Consider the following 26,387-nt stretch of genomic DNA (forward strand, 5'->3'; position numbering starts at 1 on the left):
TTTATCATTTAACTCAGAGCATAAGTTCATATACCAAGTTTTCCCATTTGCTCGGTATAAATTAACTTACTTCGCATAAAAATACTATTTTTTCATAATGTTAGCCATGCCTATCACTTCAAGATTAGTTGAAAATTCAAGTACTGATTCTAAACTTATCCCATTTTTCTTCTTTTTCTAGTTTTTGATTTTATATCGACGGTCATTTGTATTCGTTCGGTTCTTCTTCTTCTTCTTTTTTTTTCTTTTTAAAAAAAAAAAAAAAAAAAATTTATTCTTTATCAAGCTTTTCCAGTTGTTTCACCATATATAAGTTTTTTAACTGGTTTTTTTCTTCTTTTGAAGTGGATAAAATTCTCCAGACTCAATTTTGAATATCTTTCAATGATTATAATACTAACAATCAAAAATTCTATTACTATTCAGAGAAAGTAGATTAAACATGTCTTGTGATTTAGATTAACATGATTTTCAAACTTCTTCTTGATCAATTGAGTACAAGAACTTAGGGATGATCACCTCCACGAGCCATGGAACTGGCAGCAGCCCAATGTGTCCTGTTGCATGATGCCTCGAAGTCCTGAACATCCCTTGGAGTACATCCGATTCATAGCAACTCTGCCACTAGATCGCAGCCATCCCGCTGGTGGCCGCAGACCATCTGCCGTCTGGTGATCTAATTGATAAAGCTGGACACGCTTTGCAAGGAGGTGTTGATAAGAGACGGAAGAAACAGCCCACGCCCAATTACCCTTCTAGAGAAGGAGTAATAAAGTCGAACCACCCTTCATAGGGGTCACGATTCAGAAGCCAATCAACTCTCTTGACGCTTTCTAACCGTTCGTGCTAACCTTCCTTATGAAGTTTCGTTGAACCTTTCCCCCCCAAAGGTTAATTTCATCTCCGGAGGGTGGTTTCATTCTTCTTCTTGACCCGTTGCTTGTAATGCTTTAAGGTAGATGTGAAATTATAAGTGAGAGCAACTCTTAGTTTGGAAGGCAATTTTATCCTGTCAGCGATCAGATGCTTTTCATGCTAAGGTTGTAGTGCGTTTAGATGTGGCTATCCTGTCACACAAGCTAGGATGTTGGCTTTTGAGCTCTTCCATATTGCTTCAGAAGGGGTTATTGATGATTGTGGCCGTGTTAGATGGATGATACCAGTTGTTGTCTTGTCTATGGTATTTGAGTATGGTTTGTGTAGTGTTGTATAATGGAGGTATATGATAGGTGAAGCCCGATTCTTCTTCTACGTTGTTTTTTTCTTTTTTTCTTTTCTTTTTTTTTTGAGCCCACCTTAAATATATGTACAACCATTTTCCTAATTAATAAAGTTACAAGTGGTGTACTCGTATATTTTTATGAAAAAAAAACAGTAGCAAGACAATTGTGGTTCACTGGTTAAGGTTCTCAACATTTGTTATAGGTTGTGGTTTCAATTTCCTCTGCCTAACTTTTGGTGCGGTCTAATGGCTTATAGTGGATGTCTCTCTCCCAACTATTTCCTTTGGTGTGGCCCACCTGAATAATAGGTTAGCCTAATTTTTTGGCCCTAGACCTAATGTAGAATTACACATCTAATGATCAAAAGCGGATTTTACATAATTTTATGGTGGGCTCCATAAGGGTGGTGTCCCTTTAATTTTTTTTTTTTTTTTAATAGCTGAAATATTAAAAAAGGATTTTTATTAATGCACCCACTGATGTGTATGTGAAATCCACTCACGTCATTGGATGTGTACATGCTAGGCACAGAGCCAGAAAATAAGGCCATCCATGATTCTTTTAGGCCACGCCAAGGAAAACTGCTTGGAGGGTGAGCATTGCCTTATCCAATTGTGTAGTCCACCCGAATTATGGATGGGCTGAATTCTGGGCCCTGTACACTGTATCCTGATGACTTGGCTCGGAATGTTGTCCAGTTTAGTTAATACAGCCAACTTTGGAGTCTGATTCACTGGGTTTTAAAACTATTGACCATCCACTCTACCCAACTACTTGGGTGGTTTGAAAAAACTGAAATTACATCACGCAGGGTTCAGCTCTCTCAAATACGGATTTGTTGCAGAAAAGCGTCCTTGCCTGCACTGACATCCGGACAGCCAGTATTTTTTATTTTTTTTAAATTTTTGCCTAAGAAAGTACTGAGCTTGCTGACTTGCCTGCGACCCTATGGCTGAGTGGTGGAATAACAAGAGTTTCAATACGAGGTCATGGGTTTGAGCGCCGCGTATGTGAGTGCGTGTGATTAAAAATAATAATAATAATAATTATTATAATTTAAAAAACAAAAAAAAAAAGCTTGCTAACTTGTGAAAATGTGAGCGACCAACATTCAAGACCAAATCACTCTCACGAGTGAGTTCCCCAGTGCCTACAGATTTTAAATTTAATTATTGAATATCGAGCCAAGTTAAAACTTGATCCAGTCTTCAAGTCAATCTAACCCAAATGGACATTTGAGTCTTAAGTCATTGTGTTCATAAACTACAAAAAGGTCCACTGGGAAGGCACTAGCCAAGAAGATGATCACGCCAGCCAGATGAAACTCTCACTGGATGTGTATGGTTATGGTAGTAAAAAAGAATTTTATATAAGATTAGGAATTGAAACTTTGTTGGAGACCATCAAATGGCTCCCTTATTAGCAATGTCCATTCTCAATCTAATAATGATAAGGTCCACTCATGGCCCAATTTTGCTGCAGCCGTCCAACATAGTATCATTTTCCTTTTTAAGATGCACCCAAATCAGATGCTGACTGTTTTGAGACAGGGCTTGCTAGCCTGACAATCAAAACCCATGCTCGGGCCAGAGTTTTCCCAGGCTTATGAAATCATGTGCAAGCCTAGCCCATGGCTCCAAGTTAGGTCTGAGCCGAGCCCATAATTTTGGGTCTTGCTCATAAACCCCGAGCATGAACCATAATTTTTGTGGCCCACAAAAGTCAAGCATAGACATAGATTGAAATGTTCATGCTAAAGTCCGGCTGGGCAGGGCCTGCCTTTATAGCACGTGAAGGCTACCCAAACCATTTATAGACTAGCAATAGTGCTACGTTGGCCCAGATTATCAAGTTGGACCTTGAGGCCTATCCAAAGACAGGCGCAGCCCAATTTGGATAACAAGCTTACCTGGCCCCACCCATGGTCCTCATTTCTCCGTCGAACCATGTATGGGTTGGACCAGCCCATCCCACTTTAACCCTTTTTTAAAACACTAGAATCATGAGACCGATCTTTTGTTTTTCCTTTTTTTTCTTGGAGTAGGCCCCCAAACACTACAAATCATGTGATGTCTGCTTCTATTCAAATGCTTTAGCCCTGTTTGGTAGATGCCTGAAAATGGGTTTTTTCCTCTTCTCATTTTCCTTAATAGTGATTATGTATTAGAGATATTGATCTTTAATACATAATGAGCTCATATCATTATGGCTGACAGTAATTAGGTATTGGAGATAAAGATCTCTAATACATAATTACTGTTAACTAAAATGAGATGGAACTCATTTTTGGACGTCTACCAGAGCCTCCATCCATGGACAAAATACATCAGAAGACTGAGAAGCAAATACTTTCCATAAAAGCAAGTGATAACATAGAAAGGCAGAGCAAGAACCCCTTCCCTTTCTTTCTTTCTTTCCTGTTTTATAGTCAAGAATAAAAGAGAGCTCATGGAAAATGATCACCTATCGAAGAAATTGAGGGAGAGAGCATGGAAAATGAAAGCCATTAGATTATTTATAATAATAATAATAATAATAATAATAAATAGATACCACCAAACCTTCATATTTTGTATTTTGAGCATCTTAGCGCATGGTTTCAAATTTCAACATTAAAATCCGAATACCACCACTTGAGCTTTGTACAAATTACAAATACAAAATACATAACCACAACGTTATCAGATTTTTATTTCAAACGTAAGGAAGAGAAGCTCCAAGCACCCATCCTTCTGCCCAGTATTACAATTTCACTTCAAAGAGTTCTCGATATCTATCACAAAGCGGTACTTCACATCCTTGTTTATCAGCCTTTGGAGAGCTTCGTTTATGTACTGAATCCCAATGACTTCTATTTCTGGGTAAATTTTATGAGCAGCGCAGAAATCTATCATTTCCTGTGTCTCTTTAGTACCACCAGTTATACTCCCAGAAATGGTTTTCATACCTGCAGAAAGTAACATGGATAACCATCGTGAGAACCTTGTAACAGTAGTCACGGTGCAATGAGAAGGAATGATTGCTGCTTGCAGGTGCTAGACCATGTGCAAGGTATGTGGACCATTCAGCAGGTGGGCCACATGCTGAATGTTTCTACCACAAAATTAGGCCATACATCTATGTTAAATGTGGATGATTGGTTATTCTTCTCTAACCATTCATTTCATTGTACATGTGTGGCCCACTTGAAGAGTGGTCCAACGTGACCTTTGGGCTATGCCAAATACACCAAGGAGCCTGCTTATGAATAACCTAGATCCCGCATACATATGCCATACTCACATGTGCAGGCTCTTGTGTTGGGTGCCTGCAGATGTACACTTGCAAGTAGCTATCCTCAGGAGAGGGATGAGTTTGACAACAAGAACTAGAAGCAAATAATGTCAAAGAGTACCCAGATTGAGGTTAGCAGGACTGAGTCGAATTTCACTTGGAAAGCCCACCAGGGCTAGAATCCCACCAGTCTTCAGGAGTGGCATGTATTGATCCAGTGGGTGATCGCCGGATGCAGTGTCAATTATAAAGTTGAGTGATTTTACTGCGCCCTGCAAGAGAAACATGTGGCACCACAGCAAGAGCCAGCAGTGAGGAAAACTATTCAAGGAAAACCGTCTAAAGAAAAAGTAGGAAAGAGTTAAAAGAAAAGATCAAAACAGCCGTGATTCCTGAAAAGTTGGCCAAGTTATACTGATGTTGCTATGAGAATATTGAAAGATCACCAATATCCAAACAACTCATATGCACTGCAGCAATTGACAAAATTCCTACTGAATTTCATAATTGTAGGATTACCAAAATGCAATAGCTTTGAAGTGACAGATCAAAGGACCAACCATTATCGGATTACTGGTTCAAGAAAAATCCTTTTTATGGTAGCATCAACCTTATTTGCCGATTACCAACATGCAATAGCTTTCAAGTGCAGCTGCATTCTGTAACTTTCGGCAGTTGATAAAATAAAAAATGGGGGCTTACAATAACAGAGAATTCTAGTACTTCAAATATATTTTAACCATGCAATGTCATAAAGGGCCTGCTTGGATTCGGGTAAAGTTGTGTCACAACTAGGAATCCATGGCATGCTGTCAGGGTAACTGGTCATGGGCACGCTCTTGCTGATTAGTTGTTCCATTCCTTGTTTGTCAAGCACCGTAAATCATGGACAAGATAGATTGTGGTAGGTGTAGGGAACTCAAAAGATTGGTTGCTGGCACATTTACACATAAGCATGTGCACATGTGACATGTGCCACATTTTTAGTACTTGAAGATAGATGGTAGCATATATGCACTTGCTGGATGCTTTAACTTGGACAGTCGCAGATGTTGTGACATGTCACACATGCGCCTAGACAAGTGTGATCTGCATGTGCACTGGTACCCATAAAGTTTCATTGACAAGTAGTTCCACCCCTCCACTAGAGACTTAATCCATGGTCTAACAGTCATATATCAATGATTAGTTGTCTGAAAATGCATTGGTTCCCATATGTGAGGGGGTTGACAAACCATGGATACATGTGATTGCTTTGACTGCTTATAAGCACACAACTTTGCCCAAATCCAAACAGCCCCATTCCAGATTTGAAATCATAAGACTTTGTAAAGGAAGTAAACAGTGAACCAGTTTAAAGCATTCCTGACCCAAAAGTTTTGAATTCAATACCTCCATCTGCTGCTGATCAGAGGAGATCACGAATTTGTCTGCTCCCAATAGTTTCAGCGCCTCCTCTTTCTTAGATTCACTTGTACTGAAAACAGTTACATTTAAACCAAAAGCCTTTCCAAACTTCACAGCCATATGACCGAGGCCACCAAGACCAATCACTCCAAGAGATTTACCAGGTTGGTTCATCTTGTGGCGCATCATGGGGGAATACACTGTAATTCCCGCACATAGCAATGGTGCAGCAGAAGCTAATGGGTAGCTGTCAGGTATCACATAGCAGTATCTGTGGATTCAGAAGCTATTAGATGCAAAACTTCACAGCATGTACCATTTTTCGATAGAGGTTAGCTAATCCCTCAGGTGTATGCAACATATGCCACCACATACTCCAACCTGGTCCACATGTGCAAGCCCAAGCCAGATCTTGGTGCCACATAAATAGATGTTCTATACCAAAATCAGACTGGCCAACTCATCAGGTGGACCAGAGTGTTCATTTATAGATGGAAGACTAAGATGACCAATTTTTTTGACCCATTCATTTGTTTCACGCATTGCAGCAGACCTGATGAACAGACCAGAATGACATTGAAAGCGGGAATGGCACATTCAGTGCAATCTACTTTCCTTACGAATATATAGTTAGGGCTTGTTTTGTTTACCAATTTCCTATGAAATGCAAAGTAAATGAGCCATCATTATCATCTCCGGGTGTTTGTTTAAACAAAAATGGCTCGTAAGTCGAGAGTCAAATACACTTCTAAAGGAAGTAGGTAAGTAAATTGTAATCATTAAATTTTCGCACCATAAAACCACTATTTTTACAGTGATTTCTGGGTGAAACAAACAATTCAGCAAAATCATCATTCCAGTCAAATGTAAGTGATGTCACCATACAATTACAGCCATTTACTGTTGTAATTAGAAAACCAAACAGACCTTGGTAGAACTCTAGTAAATACATACACCCCTTGGCAAATGGAATAAAAAGGGGAAATAAGTCAAGCTGTCTACTAGAATGGAAGCTATCAAAAGAATTTGTCTTCCACGATGTTTTCCTCACTTGATACAGGGGAATGGTGGAACAGGATTCATGTAACTGACCCAATTAGTTGGGATGAGGCTGACCATAACTCAGTAGGTTATCAAATGACTCTGGTTTGGGCTGAAAATTCAATCGAGTTTGGGAGACATGGAGGTTGGTAGTTGGGTAATTTTCTTGAAATTGCAACCAGAGTGGTCTCTGTGCAGTTTTTGATAATCCGATTGGATCTTGATGCTTGGAACGGATTGCACTGATTTCTTTCTTCCTCTTTTTTTTATTTATTTGGATTACAATTTATTAATGAGAACGGCAAACCTGAAAGAATACAAAAGATGAAAAAAAAAAAAGCATACAAAGAACGCTGTCTGCACTACAACCCGCTTAACTACAAGCCTCTACTTTAGAAAACTCACCTTTGGATTACTGTGAATGTCACGAAAGCATCTGTTATTTCTTTCCTTCCATAAAGCCCACAGCCCAGATAGAAGAGACAACCTCCATACCTCTCTACCCAAATTATCATGAAACACCAAAGAACCTGAGGAACCTTTCCCACACCTAAAAACGGACAATGCATAAAGAGATGACCCGCTGACTCATCTTGCCAACACAAAGGGAAAGCATTGATAATGATAAGACCCCTCTTCCTCAAAGTATCAATCATCAACACCCTATTCCAACCCACTAGCCAAGCAAAAGCCGCCACCTTTGAGGGGGCACAATAAGACCAAAGGAAAAAAGTATGCGCTTGATCACCTCTGCTAGAGCGATAGAGTGGAGAGATTTCACCGAAAATTTTCTCGACTTCTCTAACCACTTACTGAATTGGCCCTCTGGTTTAAAAGAGCCAACAGTTCTTCAAATTCATCCCTCATGGAGATCCCTTCTACGCAAAGGAGTCCAATCCCCACAAGCTTCATGGTGTGAAAAGCAACGATTAACTGATATATCGAAATCCATGACCATTTTTTTTTTGTTGTTGGTTAGCACGTTAGTACATACACCCCACTGTTAGCCACACCCCACATGGGAAACAATACCAAGCCCTTACGGCCACTTAAGCTAGTCTTGGATATTGGTCTTGCAATTTCCGATCACCTAGCTACTCATCCTTCCAAAATCTCACCCTCAAACCATCACCCACCCCTCCAAGGACCACATCTTTTAACCTCAAAATAGATTTCCAAACTCTCAAAGCCCTATACAAAGAGGTACTTTTGGACCACCACCTCCCCAATCCACTCAATACTTTCTAACTACTACATCCTTCCATAACCCCAACCCAAATCTCCAAATCCATTTCCCCAACAAAGCCTCGTTGTTAAACCCAAATTGCGAATCCCCACACTCCCTTACAAACGTCAGCACACTTCATAAGATGATTTTTTTTTTCTTGGTCTCCACACCTTGCTATAGAAAATCCCTTCTAAGCTTCTTGAATTTGTTGAGCAGCCCTTTCAAACATTTCAAGAGAGACATGAAATATAATGGGATGTTCGATAATGCCTTGATTAAGACGATTCTACCCCTTGAGGACAAATACCTATTCCTCCAGACGAATAACTTCCTTTCAAATCTTTCGATCATCGAGTCCCACAAATCCTTTTTGCCTTCCCAATGCACAATGGGAGACCCAAGTAGATGAGAATGACCCTACCCTACAACCAAACACTTGGGCAAAAGAGCACACTTCCTCTCCAGGCAGACCTTTTCCCAACACTTCATACTTTTGGAGGTTCACTAATAAACCCAGCACCAATTCAAAACAGAAAATAGCCTTCCAAAGATTATCTACCTAGGTGACATCCGACTCATAGAATAAATCAAATCATTACGAATTGAAGTTGAGACAATTGTAGCTCCCCCCATCAACCTTGAAGCCACAAAAGAGGCCTTCATTGACCCCTTTAGATAGCATTTTGCTCAAAGCCTCTGCCACCACTACGAAGAAATGGGGAGAGAGGATCCCTTGACTTAAGACTCTAGGCGACTTGAAGAAGCCTATGGGCGAGCTGTTAACTAGAATTGAGATCTTGGCCAAGCCCACACACTCTTGAATCCAGTTTCTCCATTTAACCCCACACCCCATCCAACACAACATATAATCTTGAAAAGCCCAATCTATATGATCATAAGTTTTCTCCTAGTCAAACTTGCAAACCGCTCTGCCTATTCCCTCCCTATAGCACGAGTTGATGACTTCATTAGCAATCAACGAGCCATCCAAAATTTGCCTCCCTTCCCTAAAAGCTCTTGCATCTTAGAGATAATTCAACCCAAAACAGCCTGAAACCTAGAAGCGAGAACCTTTGCAAGGATCTTGTATGGGGTGCCAATAAGACTGATTGGACGAAAATCTTTTAGATAATGAAGCACCCAACTTCGACAATAGCTTGCAATTTCAAAAACTCACTAATGGAACCCATCATATCCTTTTTTAACATTTCCCAAAAGATTTGGAAGAAGGCAATAGAAAACCCATCATGTTTCGGTGCTTTGTATCTACCCAACTCCTAAATTACTTTTTTAACCTCCTCCGAAATAGCCCTTTCCAATGATGCCACCTCTTCATCAGACAACACCTCATAACCCATGTTATCTAACCTTAGTTTAAGAATTTCATGGCCAAGTAGTAAATCCTTATAATAGGACACTATAGCAACACAAACATCCATTTTCCCTTCTTCATGAACCCTGTCCACCACGACACTTTCAATTCTATTATCGCATGTGATGCAGGACAGAATGATCTAACCTAATATGATGCCATGAAATTAAAAGACAGATTAACTAGAGCAATGGAACAACAAAATAAAGCTAATTTACCATAAATTTAGAACTTTTAAATTCATGACATGTCTAAATTCAAGCCTATGATAGTCTCACAATGCGAATCTCATAAATTACTGATTAACCAAGACCTATGGGAGATAGAACCCCCATGCTAGCATGGGGTTAAATATGAATTTAATGGAAATCATGTGTCTTGTATGAGTTTTGACATGTTAGGGCGGTTTAAAGGCCAATGAATGTGGGAGATGGGTTTGGTGTATCTAGGCTTAGAGAAAATTAAGGTTGGAATATTAGGGTTGAGGTTTTGGGAGGTTTCGGGTTGGATTTTTTGGGCTAAGGGTTTGAAGACTTGGGATTTTTAGAATTGGGAATATGGGTTTCAGGTTGTGGGAATTATGGATTTATTATTTAGTAAAGGGATATTCAGATTTTGGAGATTTGGGTTTGGAAAAATTGAGAGTTCTGGAAATTAGGGTTTGGGATTTTAGAATCTAAGTTAGGGTTTTTAAGTTAGGATTGAAATAATGGACAATGAATAGAGGGGAATGAAGGTGACAAAGCAAGAGGGACAAGGGGGAAGGGAATCATCCGTATGGACAACCCCACATGTGTGTCCATATGGTTGTACGGACAGCCCCACACGTGAGTCTGTATGGCCATATGGACACGGGTTTGGGTTTGGGGTAGATGAGCTAGGTTTTGGTTGGGTAGGGATTTAGATGAGTCAAGGTTTGATTGGATGTGGGTTTTAGGGACACAAAAGAATGATAAAAGAAGAGAGAGATTGGGCAAAGTAGAAAGAGAAGAAAAGAGAAGGAAGATAATACCTTGTCGAGAAGAGAGAAAAGTAGAAAAGATAACAAGGGAATCGCTCCCCGTGGTTTTGCACCACCAATCCAATCACAGGATGATTTTTATTTTATTTATTTATTTGCTTAATCTCAAAGCAAAAGAGAAAAATCTATTTTATTCATAACATGCATAATGGCTAGGGTGGGGATGTCTAACCCTTTATAGTGTCAGAAAAGACCTTTTACAAAAAGGCAATCTTAGATAAGATTCTCAACATAAAGACGTTTAAAGAATTAAAAGTTGTTTCTAACTCCCTAATCTCAACACAAATATGAGTCATACTAAAAATAACGAAACATGTAGACAAACTAAAAAATTGAACTATTTTGCGGCCCATAGGGGTCCATGATCAAGATGTCTGATGATGATGATCCAACCGTCAAAATGGTCCACGGTTGAAATCCAACGGTCCGATCATCATGTCGACTCGATCCAACGAATGTGTCCATCAAGCTCTTATATGTAGCCTACGTACATCTTCCTAGTGTGGGGTCCTCAAAGATGCATGAACATGGACATGGGGTCTTCAACATGGCTAGGAATGTGAATTGGGCCAAGTGGGCCCTATATAATAGTCGTCTAGCCATAGGGAGACTGGCTCAACCCTCCTCTGGTATGGTGCTTAGATGTCCGCATTAGCATGCTCTTGCACTAGCAACCCCATGAAAGAATGTAGTGTTTTTATCCCCCTCCTTTAGCCATGTTGCTCTTGACCACTTTTCGACTTGATTTCCTCTTCAAGAGATTATTATAATCGACCTTGAGGTTATCCCTTCGACCTCATGCATCCTCTAGTAATATGGTCCCTTCTTTAATATCGAGCGCTTGAATCTCATCCAGAACACTTCCATAACAACCTCTTTCACGAAAATTTCATCCTTCAATCGAGATCTTACCTTTTAAAAGACGAAAGTTTTGAAAGAGCATAAAACCCAACTGCCCCATAATATGAAAAGATTCCCACCAACCCTTCACTCAATCCCTAAAACCATCCACCTCAAGCCAAGCTAATTCAAATATAAATGGTTGTGGGCCCTAACTATACATCTCCACTTCGAGAATGATTGGGCAATGGTCGGATATGGCTTAGGTAGACCATCATAACTAGAGAAGGGACATTTATCAATCTAACTGCTTGACACAAGAAAACAATCTAACTTCAAAAGGACAGGCTGAGCTCCAACATTCGACCATTTAAATCTTACCACCCCCTTCAGACCGCATCAAAAACACAACCATACTTCACATGAATTTCCCACTTGAAGACTTCTCGAAAGAGAATTTGAGAACATTAAAGTGTCCTCCCACACACCACGAAAGCCCCCAACCGAATCCAACTCCAACTAGGGAGTCCCTAAGATCAAGGGAGTTCGGGCCATATACCGCAGAACAACCCATTTGAACCCTGACACCTTGTCTCGAAATACCACATTTTAATCCTTTGTCGAACCATAATGTAGAATTCTAGACTAAATGCCACTTGTTGCTCCCATAATGTCCTTAATTGCCCATTCCTTCGATGATCCTCACCAAATGTCATTCACCACACTTTGGACCATACTGCTCATTTTTGTTTCTTGAGCAAGAATCACCTGAGCCTTATATTTCCTACAAATTTCCCTTATCTAAGCCCCTTTTGGGGGACAACCCATTCCCCTCACATTCCAACTAATGAACTTCCTAGACAAACACTCTTACCCCTCTCCCCACAACCCCACCCTTCGAACTTGACACAACACTATAATTCACCAAGCTTTCAAGGGCTTTCAACTCCCTGAGACCTCTAGGTGAAATTAACTTACTCGCCATAGCGCTTCCTTCTCTTTTTGAACAACTTTTCTCGGAATGTCTGGAATAGAGCCACATAATCTTCCTTGTCCCCAAAAGTCAACCTCCAATAGTCTCTGATTTTCACCAAAGCTTCCTTGGCCCATTTCATGCCTTGAGACACTGGAACATGATCCCCTCCAACCTCGCCCCTTAACCCCAGTAGATAGAACACATGCCTCTCATATCTTAGTTAGAATTACAATATCCCTTGACGAGACCTCCATCGCCACTACCAACCTATCTTTAGGCTAGGGTTGTCAATGGGTTGGGCTCGAGCTTGGCAAAATCAAAATTTTGAATAGGCCAAGCCCAAACAATTCAAAATCCGAGTCGAAGTCAACCCCAAGCCCGGCCTATTGATAACCCTACTTCAGGTGCACCAACTAGAAGAAGCTCAAAATCACTTCTACCATCATGGATAACTTGATTATGCTAGGTATGAACCGTCTCCACTCCACCTATCAATAAGACTCCATCCAGTTGAGCAAGAAAACTAAGTCGGGGTGTCTCCTCCTAAAGAATCTCATCTGCCACCAATAGAGCCGACTATCCACACCCAAATAGAGGCTATGGAAAAGAAATAGAACTGCTTGTTGCCTCAGGGCCACACGTGGGGGAAGAATAAATTACCATCTCTCATGTTGAGCAATAATCCCTCTCCACAAATGACAACCCTAACTTATGTGAAGTAAAAGTTGCACGAGCCACGCGTGCGGAAGACGATATGTGGATATCCATAAACACTGCTTCGAAGCAATCATGATCACTGCATGTCAATATCTCCTCATCCTCCAAAGAGGCAGAGCTACAGTTATCGGCATCTCAATCTCCCCCATCCAAAATGGAGCCACGTACCACCCTAGCCTTAAATAATGTTAGTGCATTGATTTATGCACCTTTTTTTTCAATCATGTGAGTCTTTGTGTCGTTTAGTCGGTTGAACCCCTTGGAAGCTAAAGACTGAAGACACAAGTGAATGTGGAGCATCAAGGAGGAAAGAACAAGTAAACGCAATGCCTTGATGACCCTAACCCTTAACCCAAAACAACCTAAACCTCTAGATAACCTAAAACCTAATAGCTAAACATTTTATTGATCATCCCTTAAGCCATAGGAGCCTAAATTGACCATTCTTAGATTGGCTTTATAGGTCCCGTGTTGTTGGAAAAACTGCTCAATTTCAGCAACCTTTGGTCCCACCATAAACGGCTAAAACAAGACAGCGTGCTGAGGTAGAATTCTGAGTAATTCGGCTGCAACCGAGTGCCACCTTCGGTCTCACCGAAGACCACTTTCGGTGCGATCGAAGACCACCTTTGGTGCGACTGAAAGTACCCAAGTTTGTTCAAAGGCTTTCCTGTCTAAATTCGGTGTGATCGAAACTAAATACGGTGCAACCGAACTTACATTCGATGCGACCGAGGACTAGCCGTTTCTGCCCATTTTTCGACCATTGGAACTCGATTCCCTTATATATGAGATCTGGTTTTTGGCCATTTGAGAGAGTTTTTGGTGCATATGAAGCTTAGGTGAATCCCCAATCATATCCCGTATCTTAGGCCTCATATTCCATGAGATTTGATTCATCTTCTTGAGCTTTACCACTCTAATGATGACAAGGTATTCCGTATCGGTAATGATGTTCGTAACGGTCACCATCGTTATTGATACGGGTATTGGCCGTATTGGCCGATATGGTGGCGTAACGACCGTTACTCCCCTGTAACGGTTGAAAAAATATATTCCTGAAAAGTTCTAAAAAATATTTAGAAAATCCAGAAGAATGTAAATATTCCAAATATATATTGATTTTTTTTATTTTGAACATCTTTATGATAGCATAACGGTCCACTCTCTGGTGACAGTGTTGTATCTGGTTGTCGGGTGAATTTGTGAACATGGGTATGTGTTTCTAATATTTACACATCACAATCAAGCATTAGAACTAGAAATTTGAAAAAATGCATAAAACCACTTTTTATTTTTTGAAAAAATGGCCATCGAAATTTCTATTCATTCAAATCGCTTCAATCTACAGTTTTAATCCTAAAAAATGTAGTAAAAGTGGTCAAAATATATTGTGGAATAATCTATGAAAGTTTTTGGAATAAGAAAAGTGAAAAAATGAGGAGAAAATGAATTTAAATAGATAAAAAGATGACCGTTTTTCGACCGTTACAGGGGTAACGGTGTTATGCCCCGTAATGGCCTATATGGCCCCTATAATAGTTGCTACGATCTCAGAAAACTAGCTGCACATTTTCCCCTTGTATCGCATAACAGTTATGGTCGTTACCTATATGTATCGGCCTTTATGGCTGTAACGTAATGGATACGGAACAACTTGAATGAGGATTCCAACCTCAATGTTGAAGATGAACTCAATCTCCACCATTCTCTAGAATTTAGACCCAACCTGTATATGTATATCCGTATCTAAATCTTCTAGAAGAACATTCTAGGTGAATCCCCTAGGCTTTACAACTTCCCATTAGTTGTAGGAGATTCACCTTACCTCCCATCACCTTGGCCACCACATCAGAGTATCGCATGCAAGGTGTTTGATCATGAGCCGAAGCATTGGCAACGCATCAACATCATGATCGGGGGAGCAAAAGAGAACTGATTGAAGCACAGGAGAGCATCGATCGAGCAACCCAAGAAGGCACTACAAAAGGGGCTCAATTCGACAAGTTGTCATATGTAAGAGTCCATGTACACTCTTTCCTTGTGTAGTATTGAGTGTACGAGTTTAAATTACCAAACTCGACTAGGTTCGTGCAGGACCTAATCAAAGTTCTTGTGTATACCACCAGACACGGGCGTGTATATGTTAGTATTTGAGGAAGCCTTCGGAGGGAGTAAACATAGGTCCTTGGATTAGAACCAAGGTTTTTGGTTAGCTGATAGAAAACCAACTAAAGTCACTTACGGAAGCCTCTGACGGGAGTGTACGTTAGGGTCCTTATGTAGGGCTGTAAAGGTTAAAGGTGAACATTATTTAAAACCTTTGATAGTAAAATCCGATACATTCATGGGTTTAGTGTGTCCGTCGGGGGTAGAGTAGGAAAACCGAACTATACATGCTTGTGTTTGGGATACTATTTAAGTACCTGTGTAATTATGCTTATCTGATGAATGTTTAATTATATGTATGCATGATTAGATGAATGCTAGGAGTTAATAGGCAGCACATCCCACACACATATACACTATCATGTTTATAAACTAGTTGCTTAATTGCTACATCTTTTGTAGTTTGTGTGATTGGACTCTCTATTGGCTTGGAAGACTTAGAGTTAATTGCCTTAGTTTAATTTGCATATTAGTTTAAATAGGTAATTGGATTTAATTGGCTAAAATTTTAATTTGTCCTAATCAGCCCCCAGCAGCCATCATTCCTTAGCTCTGCAAAGCTTCTACACGTAGTCATGGTATCTTATTCCACACAATTTCAATTGGTATTAGAGAGGGCAGGTCTTGAAGGGTTTAACCGCCTTAAGTTGATCCAAGGGGCTTAAGAATGATGTCTACCTAAGAGGGGTGTGCCGTCATACGACCGTCATATTTTGACAAGTCTAACTACGTCGATTGGAAGGCTAGGATAATGGTCTTTCTAAGATCCCTTGACCCTATAGTTTAAGCTATTGCCGAACAAGGATGGACAACGCCCATGGAACAAGTCATGGTTGATGGTAGAACCATTAGTGCTTACAAAGATAAATCCAAATAGAGTACCGATGAGAGAGTGGTATACCTATGATGCCAAAGCTCTCAATGCTATTTACTATGCAGTATCTCCCGATGAATTTAAACATATATGCACATATGAAACGGGAAGGGAAGGGAAGTGAGGGATATATTGGAAGTCTCCCATGAGGGAACTAGCATGGTAAAAAGATCGAAGCTTCAGCCCTTAATGATCCAATTCGAAAACATTAGAATGGATGAGTCTGAATGTTTTATGGAGTTTTATTTAAAGTTAAATGATATTTGCAACTTCATGTGGAGTTTAGGAGAAGATTCCAGAATGGCGTATATGTAGGAAAATACTTAGATCCTTATCGAATAAGTTCATTCCCAAGATAGCCTCAATAGAAGAGTGTAGAAACATACATGAAATGAAAGTAGAAGAACTCTTAGGTTCCTTATAAACATATGAACTACACTTTAAGACCTTCTCTAGAGTAAAGAAACTTATCGTCCTCAAAACATCTCATAGGCATTCACATAGGCTTAAGACAGTTAAATCTGAAAGTGATAGTGATGATGAGGATAAAAATGAGGAATTCAAAAGAAATTTTAAGAAATTCCTCAAATTGAGTAGAGGGAAGAGTTGTGACAAAAGGGACAAGACGGTTGAGAAACGAAAGGGAAAAATCTACAAAACAACCTAAGTCAGTCCAATGTTACGGTTATAGACATCTTGCCCCCGATTGCCCTAGCAAAACAAGATCTTAAGGCAAGGCTATGGCAACAACATGGGATGATATGGAGGAGTTTCAATCCGCTTTAGAAGACTCATCTAGTATTGAAAACCTTAGTCACTTATATGTCTAAACAGCCTACACCACAGTATCCCTCCCTAGAGATTTGGGAGACCATAACACCCCAAGAAGGTGAGCTCAGAAGGTCCCTTTGGGCTCAATTGATAAATCTGAGGATTTTAGCCTCAATTATGAACCTAATTGAAAATTTGAGGATTTCAGCCTCATAGTGAGCATATAGGTAAATTTGAGGATTCTAGCCTCATATTATGCTTAAGTGATAAATCTGAGGATTAAGCCTCATTTAGTTTGATAGTTTAAGCTTTAAAGTTGCTGAATTTCAATATCACATGTTTTTAGCTTAAGACTAGCATTGGTCTATACTAATTTAATCGACATGTTTTTTGAATGACCATAATTAGCATGCTCCATATTTTTAATGATCACATGCGCCTTTTAAACCCCTGTTAGTATGTGCCTTATAATTGGTAAATCTGTGACTTATAGAGTTGTTCTATGCTATGTTTTTCTTGGTATATTTATTGAAACAAACTCTTTGTCAAATACTGACAAAAAGGGAGAGAGATCAAGTCCCACTAAAACAATGAATTCTGTTTTGCAGGGTTTGTTTGTTGTTGCAGGAATTGATGAGATAGGGGGAGCAAGTACGGGGGAGCATTTCTAGTGTTACATGTCTCGGGTCTTGTATTTAAATTTACATATCATTATAATCTTGGACATGTAATATTATGTTATTTTGGTATATCGTTGGTTTGCACCATGACATGGTTTAGGTTAGGTTTTTATCACGTAATTGACAAAGGGGAAGATTGTTAGTGCACTGATTTATGCACCTTATTTGTCAATCATGTGAGTCTTTGTGTCATGTAGTTAGTTGAGCCCTTGGAAGCTGAAGACCGAAGACACAAGTGAGTGTTGAACATCAAGGAGCAAAGAACATGTAAATGCGGTGCCTTGGTAACCCTAACCCTTAACCTAAAACAATCCAAACATCTAAATGATCTAAAACCTAATAGGGAAACCTTTTATTGATCATCCCTTAAGCCATAAGAGCCTAAATTGACCATCCTTAGATTGGCTTTAGAGGTCCCATGTTGGAAAAACTGCTCAATTTCAACAACCTTCGGTCCCACCAAAAATGGCTAAAACAGGACAACGTGCTAGGGCGGAATTCTGGGTAATTTGGCTACAACCGAGTGCCACCTTTGGTCTCACCAAAGACCACTTTTAATGCGACCGAAAGTGCCCAAGTCTGTCCAACGACTTTCCTGCCTAGATTCTATTTGACCGAACCTACATTCGATGTGACCAAAGACTAGCTGTTTCTACCCGTTTTTTGACCGTTGGAACTTGATTCCCTTATATATGAGATCTAGTCTTTGGGCATTTGAGAGGGTTTTTGGTAAATAGGAAGCTTAAGTGAATCCTCAATCATATCCCACATCATAAGCCTCATATTCCATGAGATTTAATTCATCTTCTTGAGCTTTATCACTCTAATAAGGATTCCAACCTCAATGTTGAAGATGAATTCAATCTCCAGCACTCTCTAGAATTTAGACCTAACCTCTACATATATATCTTTGTCTAAATCCTTTAGAAAACCCTTCTAAATGGATCCCCTAGGCTTTACAACTTTTCATTCGTTGTAGAAGATTCACCCTACCTCCCATCACCTTGGCCATTACATCGGAGTATCGCATGCAAGGTGTTTGATTCTGGAGTTGAAGCATTGGTGACACATCGACATCATGATCGGTGGAGCAAAGGGGAGTTGATTGAAGCACGAGAGAGTATTGATCGAGCAACCCAAGGAGGTGCTACAAAAGGAGCTCAATTCGATAAGTTATCACGTGTAAGAATCCATGTACGCTCCTTCCTTATGTAGGATTGAGTGCAAGAGTTTGAATTGCCAAACTCGACTAGGTTCTTGTATAAGACCTAAATCAAAGTTCTTGTGTAGGCCATCGGACACGGGTGTGTACATGTTAGTCTCTGAGGGAGCCTCCGGCAGGAGTAAACGTGGGTCCTTGGACTAGGATCGAGGTTGTTGGTTAACCGATAGAAAACCAACTAAAGTCTCTTGAGGGAGCCTCTGACGGGAGTGTACACGAGTATCCTTATATAGGGTTGTAAAGGTTAGAGGTGAACCCATCATTCTTTAGCTCTGTCAAGCTTCCGCACGTAGTCGTGGTATCCCATTCTATGCAATTTCATATATATCCCCCCCCCCCCCCACCCCCCGAAAAAAAATCAATTGCATCGAGACACGTGCTCACCTCCAATGACGCCACCCACCCCATGTAGATGTTAGGCGACGCATGTATCTAACCCCCATTACAGCCCCTGATGCTCCCTCACTCCCCCTGGCCCCCTCTATCGATGAGAAAGGAGGGATTAAATCTCCCGCTGCCACATCTCACGGCATTGATCCCCCATAACAACAATAATAATAAAAATACCCATTTGGTGGTTTGTCAAAGTATACCCATCTAATGGTTTGCCGAAGCACGAAGCCCATGCTCCATCACCATCCTTCCCAATGCACTACTCTTCGCCTGACCTTTAGCCAAGTTTTTTTACGGAAGCCCATCTTGCTCTGGTTCTTTGTAGATATGCACCGGAATATGCAGCTCACCAACTACTACAGTGACCATCCCCGAAGCCGACAACATCTTCCGTCCTCGAATGTGAAATTTGGCCGCCCTGAGCTCTGCATGGTATTCCGTAAGAGGATCAATCGCCACCATCTCTCCCCGGCAAGCCCTCACTTCAACCAACATCCTTCACCCAAAGCTCCAACAACAAGCTTCTAACCAGAAACCATCCCTCCTTAACACATAAGAGCGACCACTATTCCCACCTCCACAAACCTCTAACAACATCACCTTTGAAAAAATTCCCTAGCAAAAACACCAGATCCACCTCCATCTCCGGCCACAAGGAGATATGCATTTCCAAGATACTCAGAGAGTTTAACACCCTATCAATCACCTTTATGCCACAGTTACCGTTGAGCCACAGACTGATCTCACTATAGCACCTTCCCTCACCAACGCCACCAAACACCAATGAAAAGACTAAGTAGCCCCTTTGATCATCTAGTGGTTAATGGTAACCATTGGCTGGTTTTGATCCCAGTAGTGCCACACCCATCACAGTTTCTTCTCTTCTCCTCCTTCAATTTATCCCTTCTCGTCTTAAGACCAAGGTATTCCATAATGGTAACGGTGGCCGTAACGGCCACCATCGTTACCTTTACGATACAGGTCGTAACGACTGTTATGGCCCCTGCAACGGCTATAAGTCTCTTTTTTTATTTATAATTGAAAAAAAAAAAACCGAGAAACCTGTATTTGCCCTGTAACATTGAAAAAAAAAAAAATCTGAAAAACCTGTACCTACCTCGTAATAGACCATTTCGAGGTTGTTATGGCCTTTACAGGGGGTGTAATGGGCCATTAATGATGGTTATAGGTCATTTTTTGCATAACGACTGTTACAACTGTTATGACCCTGTAACGTGTAACAGTTGCCATCGTTACCTTTACGTAACGGCCTTTACGACACACCATGCTTAGGACCTTCCCATGTTATTTACTTGCCCCTCCCTCCCCTTGCACCACCACTCCTTAAACCCCTTTCTGAAGCATTTCTTTCACCCAACCACCCCAACCTACTGCTTCCTTGATTTCCTCCTTCCCTAACCCCTCTACCAACCAACTGATCTTAGAAAGACCCACCTTACTCCCCCCCCCTCTTCTCGCTTCTCCACTTCAAGCCACTCAACCTTATCCCCCCTACTTCTACTCATTCCAACCTCCTTATTCTCAAAAGCCATTCTCCAATTTCCCCTCTACATTTTCCCATCGTTTCGCGACCCCATGCCATTGCCACTCGGACCTTCTACATCCTTTCTCCAAGCTAACAATGAGCTTGTCAGGTGCAATCGGTTGATGAAAAGATCGCTCACAATTTCTTACTATCGATCGGCCTCTAGATCGTCCACGGTCCCTTGCCCTTACACCGCACGATCCTTCCTCTCCTCTCAGTCCTTCATTGTGTCTGCGACCTAGCTAATTTTGGGCTCATAGGATAGTTGATAAGTAACATTAGGATAAGGGATTTTGGAAGTTGGGATGAGGGGGGTTGGAGTAATTAGGACCACAAAGTGGAGTCAGGAACAAGGGGTGTTCTCTAGGACATAGAAATTGAATTTCCACATGCCATAGACCCATATTTCTTAGAGAAGAAGGAAAAAAAAAAAAAACCACCATCTGGAAAGTTTTGAGGTATCTTCCAATAAGACTCGGTATCATCCAAGTCATATCAGTTTTAGTTCACAACAAAACAAATCACAAAACCAATACGGGACCGGAACATATGAATCAATTGAGTCCCATCGGTTTCAGTCACGAGCCATGCTCTAAAATGACTATTTAAATTCTTGCCCTAGAACGAGGAATTACTTTTTCCATAACTAAGGGGGTTTATTAGGAAGCGGGTTCAAGTTTAGGGGCCAAGCTTAATTATTGAATAACTCACAACGAGCGTAAGACCATCTTGTTGGGGATTGGTTGGAACCAATGATCTTGACTGTGTATAGAAGGTGGGGTGTCTATAAATGGTCCTTTCGTAAAATTTCCATAGTAAAATTTCCTGGTAATAGCATGGGTAATCTTATTTTCAAAGAACAGCATGCAACCCATGTCAAGAAATGGAAACACGTTCCATGCTCTTTCCATCAGCAAACATGTCTCTCCTTCGCTAAAGGATTGTTCCTTATTTTAGGAAAAAGGTTTCCTTTGTAAGGCACACTACTTTTCAAATACATTTGTACTAATTGGACCCGATGTCCTGCTCCTATCTTAGCATCTGTGGCTTTACCAAATGCCAAGTAATTGTGTTTAGCCAAACCTACATGGGCTTAATAAGTCTTCTTCCAAATTAGAGAATGACTAACCAGCCACCATCAAGTTGAGAGTGTAGCCACAGGTATCATTAAAGCTATGGAAAATACATTGGGTTAGACACATGCTACTAATGACATGGTACAAGTTCTGAAATTTTATGAATTATAATCGCAGAACAACATATGAGGTTCCAAAGTCATAAGGATGTCAATGGGATATTCTTCTGTCATCTGTGCCATCTTTATATCAACACAAACACAATCTTCCATATGATGTGGGAGGTACCTGATGTAGAGCGGGTCGCGGACAGTTTCATGGCCAAGATGGATCAGAAAAGGCCCGGTCAACGACAGAAGTGATCAGGACTATCGGACCTTAGATCGGGCGTATCTCGCAATCCGGAATGAGTTATCTGACGTAAAATATATGATTTTGGGGTAGAACGAGCTACTTTAGCCAACCAACCCCGCTACGCCGGGTTGCGCAGCCCGGAATTGCGAAAAAACCCCTAGATCGACGGTTGTTTCCCTGTTTTAATTTCGTTTTTACTATAAATAGTAAGTTTTAGTTTGATTATAACTCTTCATCCATCGGGCTTTAGGAGTTGCGCCCAACGTGAAAAGAGCTTAGAATAATTAGGAGAACGGTTTGGTGAAGCCAAATAGGACACTTACTATTTTTGGCCGAAAACCTTGCGCACTAGTAGACATCACGACCGTTTATAAATAGTAAGTTTACTATTTATAGTAAGTCGCGGATTCTAGGAGTTTGAGTTGTAGTTTGATTCTGATTTCTTTCCCATTGCTTGGTACCCCTATTTAAAGGGTTGTGAACTCGTTTTTATTCATCAATTAATCAATTTCGAATTTATTAGAATTTATTTCTATTTTCTGCTTTCTTTCCTCGTGGATTCGAGAAGTCTCTGTGAGGAGTCCAGAGAAACCCCGTGGATTCGGAGTACTTATCCTCATCACGTTCATCCCTGCGTCAATTGGTATCAGAGCGAGGATTCCCTTCGGGCCGATGGCAAACAATGAAGGTATGAATCAAAATCCTGTGGACGATGATCCAGGGATTCGTTATCTTTCGAAAAGAATGGAAGCTTTCCACCGGGAGAGTTAGTTGACCATGCAAGGGCTACAGGCAACTCTCGACCGTCTTGCCGATGCGCTACTTCCGCCCCGAGCCCTAGGCGGCGCTCCCCCACCCATGGTGGCTCCACCACCCATGGTTGCTGTATGACGCAACCCTGATTTTCGTAGAGCACTACCAGTGGCAAACCATAGGGCTAAACCAGATGATTCAAGTTCTAGCAACGAGGGCCTTAATGAGGGTTTTGCTCATCGACCAATCCATGGAGGTGATCATCTAGATCGTGCTGAAAGAGACTATTGAAGTAAGGCTGAACTTCCTAGTTTTAACGGTTTATTATGTATAGAAGATTTTCTCGATTGGCTAGCCGAAGTAGAGAGATATTTTGATTACATGGACGTGCCAGATCATAAAAAGGGTAAAATTAGTAGCGTTTAAATTAAAATCTGGTGCTTTTGCATGGTGGGAACAATTACAACTCTCACAAGCCTGCCAGAACAAGGCGCCCATCTCATCATGGCCACGGATGAGACGTCTTCTTTTATCACGATTTCTCCTCAGTGATTATGAGCAGATATTATTCCAGCAATATCAAAATTGCAGACAAGCAAATCGAACAGTCACAGATTACAATGAAGAATTCCAACGGTTGGCTACATGAAACGATTTGTCAGAATCTAAGTCACAGAAGGTGGCACGATTTATAGGTGGGTTGCGACCGACAATTCAGGACCGAGTTCAGATGTACCCAGTCGGGACCGTAGATGAAGCAGCTGGGACCGTAGATGAAGCAGTTTAATTGGTGGGTAAGGCAGAAACACAACTTGCAAGAGCTCCTGCTCGTCCATATCCTTCAAGTCGACTCCCCATGACGGGTCCTACGCAGGATCCAGTACTGCCACGAAGAAAAGACCCAGTACTTCAACTTCCTACAACCGCAACCATGATACGGGGAGCGGCTCATCCAGACCTCAACGTGCAGCACCCACAACAGCGGGTCCGAATAGGATTCCAAATCCTTATGCTCGGCCAAGGTCGAACAATTGTTACTGCTGTGGCCAACCAGGCCACTTATCAAACACTTGTCCTCAACGTCCCGCAGCACACTTGACTATAAACGAAAGAGGCACTGAAGATGAGGCCGCAGAAGAAGACAATCGCTTTGTTGAACATGAATAAACCACTGAAGAAATAGCAAGTGGCGATGAAGTGACGGGCGAGGATCGTGGCGAATTTCTAGTTGTGAGGCGATTACTGTATGCCCCACGAAAGGAATTACATCGACAACGACAATATATTTCGTACTCGGTGCACCGTCAACGGAAAGGTCTGTGATGTAATCATAGACAGTGGTAGTAGCGAGAACATCGTCTCGAGAGTGATGGTGGACAAGCTGCGGCTACCAACGATGAAACATCATTCCCCGTACTCAATTGACTGGATAAAAAAGGTGAATGAGACCAAGGTAACTGAACAATGCACTATCTCGTTTTCAATTAGTAAAAATTATAAGGATCAAATACTTTGTGATGTGGTCGATATGTAAGCTTGTCATATATTACTCGGTCGACCCTGGTAGTCGGACTATGATGCGACCCATCGGGGACTGGATAATGTCTACGTATTTTCAAGGATAGTCAAAAAATAATCCTCACTCCTATGACACTAGAGAACCACCCTGAAGCCTCTAAAGTGGAGGGGAGTTCCCTCTTGACCATTTGGGATTTCATGAAGGAATCCAAGGAAACCGCAAGGTATACGCCGTAGTGGTGAAGGGCGAGGAAGAGGAACCCTTAAACATCCCTCCAAGTTCAAGACTGTTGCTAAACGAATTCAAAGAAGTCTGGCCTGAGGATTTACCTGATGGATTGCCCCCCATGAGGGATATCCAACATCACATACACCTCGTCCCTGGGGCTAGCCTACCCAACCGCTCTCATTATCGGATGAGTCCGAAGGAGTGTGAGATACTTCAAGGGCAAGGGGAGGAATTGATCCGTAAGGGTCTCTTGAGAGAGAGCATGAGCCCATGTGTCGTACTAGCATTATTAACGCCAAAAAAAGATGGAAGCTGGCGCATGTGTGTCGACAGCTGGGTAATCAACAAAATTACCATCAAATATCGGTTCCCAATATCACGGTTGGACGACATGCTCGATATGTTAGAAGGGGCCAAGGTGTTCTCTAAACTAGATCTAAGGAGCGGGTACCATCAGATTCCTATTCGACCTGGTGATGAGTGGAAAACGGCATTCAAGATCAAGGAAGGGTTGTATGAGTGGCTGGTCATGCCCTTCGGCCTATCGAACGCACCAAGTACTTTTATGCGTTTGATGAATCAAATTCTAAAACCATTCACTGGCTGATTTGTGGTAATATATTTTGATGACATATTGATATATAGCCAGGATGAGGCGGAGCACAAGAAACATCTCAGGCAGGTGCTGCAGGTCCTACAAATTAGCGAGTTGTACCTCAACTTGAAGAAGTGTAGTTTTTAACTGACAGCCTGTTGTTTCTAGGATTTGTTGTAACGTCCACAGGCATTCGTGTGGACGATGAAAAGGTGCGAGCTATTAGGGAATGACCGATCCCGACAAACATTCATGAGGTGAGGAGTTTTCACGGGTTGACGACTTTCTATCGTCGATTTGTGCGAGATTTTAGCACCATAGTCACGCTTATAACAGATTGCATGAAAAAAGGACTGTTCCAGTGGACCGATAAAGCTGACGAGAGCTTTCATGAGATCAAACATCGTTTGTCTACAATACCGGTCTTGGTGCTTCCTAATTTTGACAAATTGTTTGAGGTTGAGTGTGACGCTTCATACGTCGGAATTGGAGTATTATCACAGGAAGGTAAGCCGGTAGCCTTCTATAGCGAGAAGCTCAGCGAAGCCCAAAAGAAGTGGTCGACTTATGAGTTTGAGTTGTACGCAGTTGTTCAGGTGCTGCGACATTGGCGGCATTATCTGATTCAAAGAGAGTTTGTTTTTTACACTGACCATCAAGCATTAAAGTTTATTAATAGTCAGACTAACGTGAATCGTGTGCATGCTAGATGGGTTGCGTTTTTATAGGAATTCACGTTCGTTCTGAAGCACAAGTCAAGGCAGCAGACCAAGGTGGCTGATGCACTTAGCCGTTGTGCATTACTACTTGTTACGATGAGCAACGAGGTGGTCGGCTTCGACTGTCTCAAGGAGCTATATGCCGATGATGAGGACTTCAAAGATTCTTAGATGAAGTGCCAAGAAGGTCACCCCAGTGACCTTCATATACAGAACGATTCTCTTCAAAGGGAATCGATTGTGCATCTCCCAAAGTTCTCTGAGAGAGCAGATTATTCAGGAGCTACATGGAGGTGGCCTCGGTGGACACCTGGGGCGAGACAAGAAGCGAGCTCTTGTGGAAGAGCGGTATTACTGGCCGCAATTAGTATGCGATGTGGGAAAAGTCAT

General features: G+C 41.3%; 1 protein-coding gene across 1 annotated transcript in view; it reads right to left on the minus strand.

Annotated features, from left to right (window-relative positions):
• Positions 1 to 3,773: 3,773 nt before the first annotated feature.
• The window catches only part of LOC131248729 (probable cinnamyl alcohol dehydrogenase 1), a 57,349-nt gene continuing 34,735 nt past the window's right edge, over positions 3,774 to 26,387 (minus strand). The window contains exons 4-6 of the mRNA XM_058249145.1: positions 5,889 to 6,174; positions 4,618 to 4,768; positions 3,774 to 4,170 (exon numbers count right to left, since the gene is read on the minus strand). Coding sequence (XP_058105128.1) covers positions 3,974 to 4,170; positions 4,618 to 4,768; positions 5,889 to 6,174 — 634 coding nt within the window. The 3' untranslated portion in view covers positions 3,774 to 3,973. The remainder of the gene's footprint in view (positions 4,171 to 4,617; positions 4,769 to 5,888; positions 6,175 to 26,387) is intronic.

The sequence above is a fragment of the Magnolia sinica genome, chromosome 6 (assembly GCF_029962835.1).
Source record: "Magnolia sinica isolate HGM2019 chromosome 6, MsV1, whole genome shotgun sequence".
Lineage (NCBI taxonomy): Eukaryota > Viridiplantae > Streptophyta > Magnoliopsida > Magnoliales > Magnoliaceae > Magnolia > Magnolia sinica.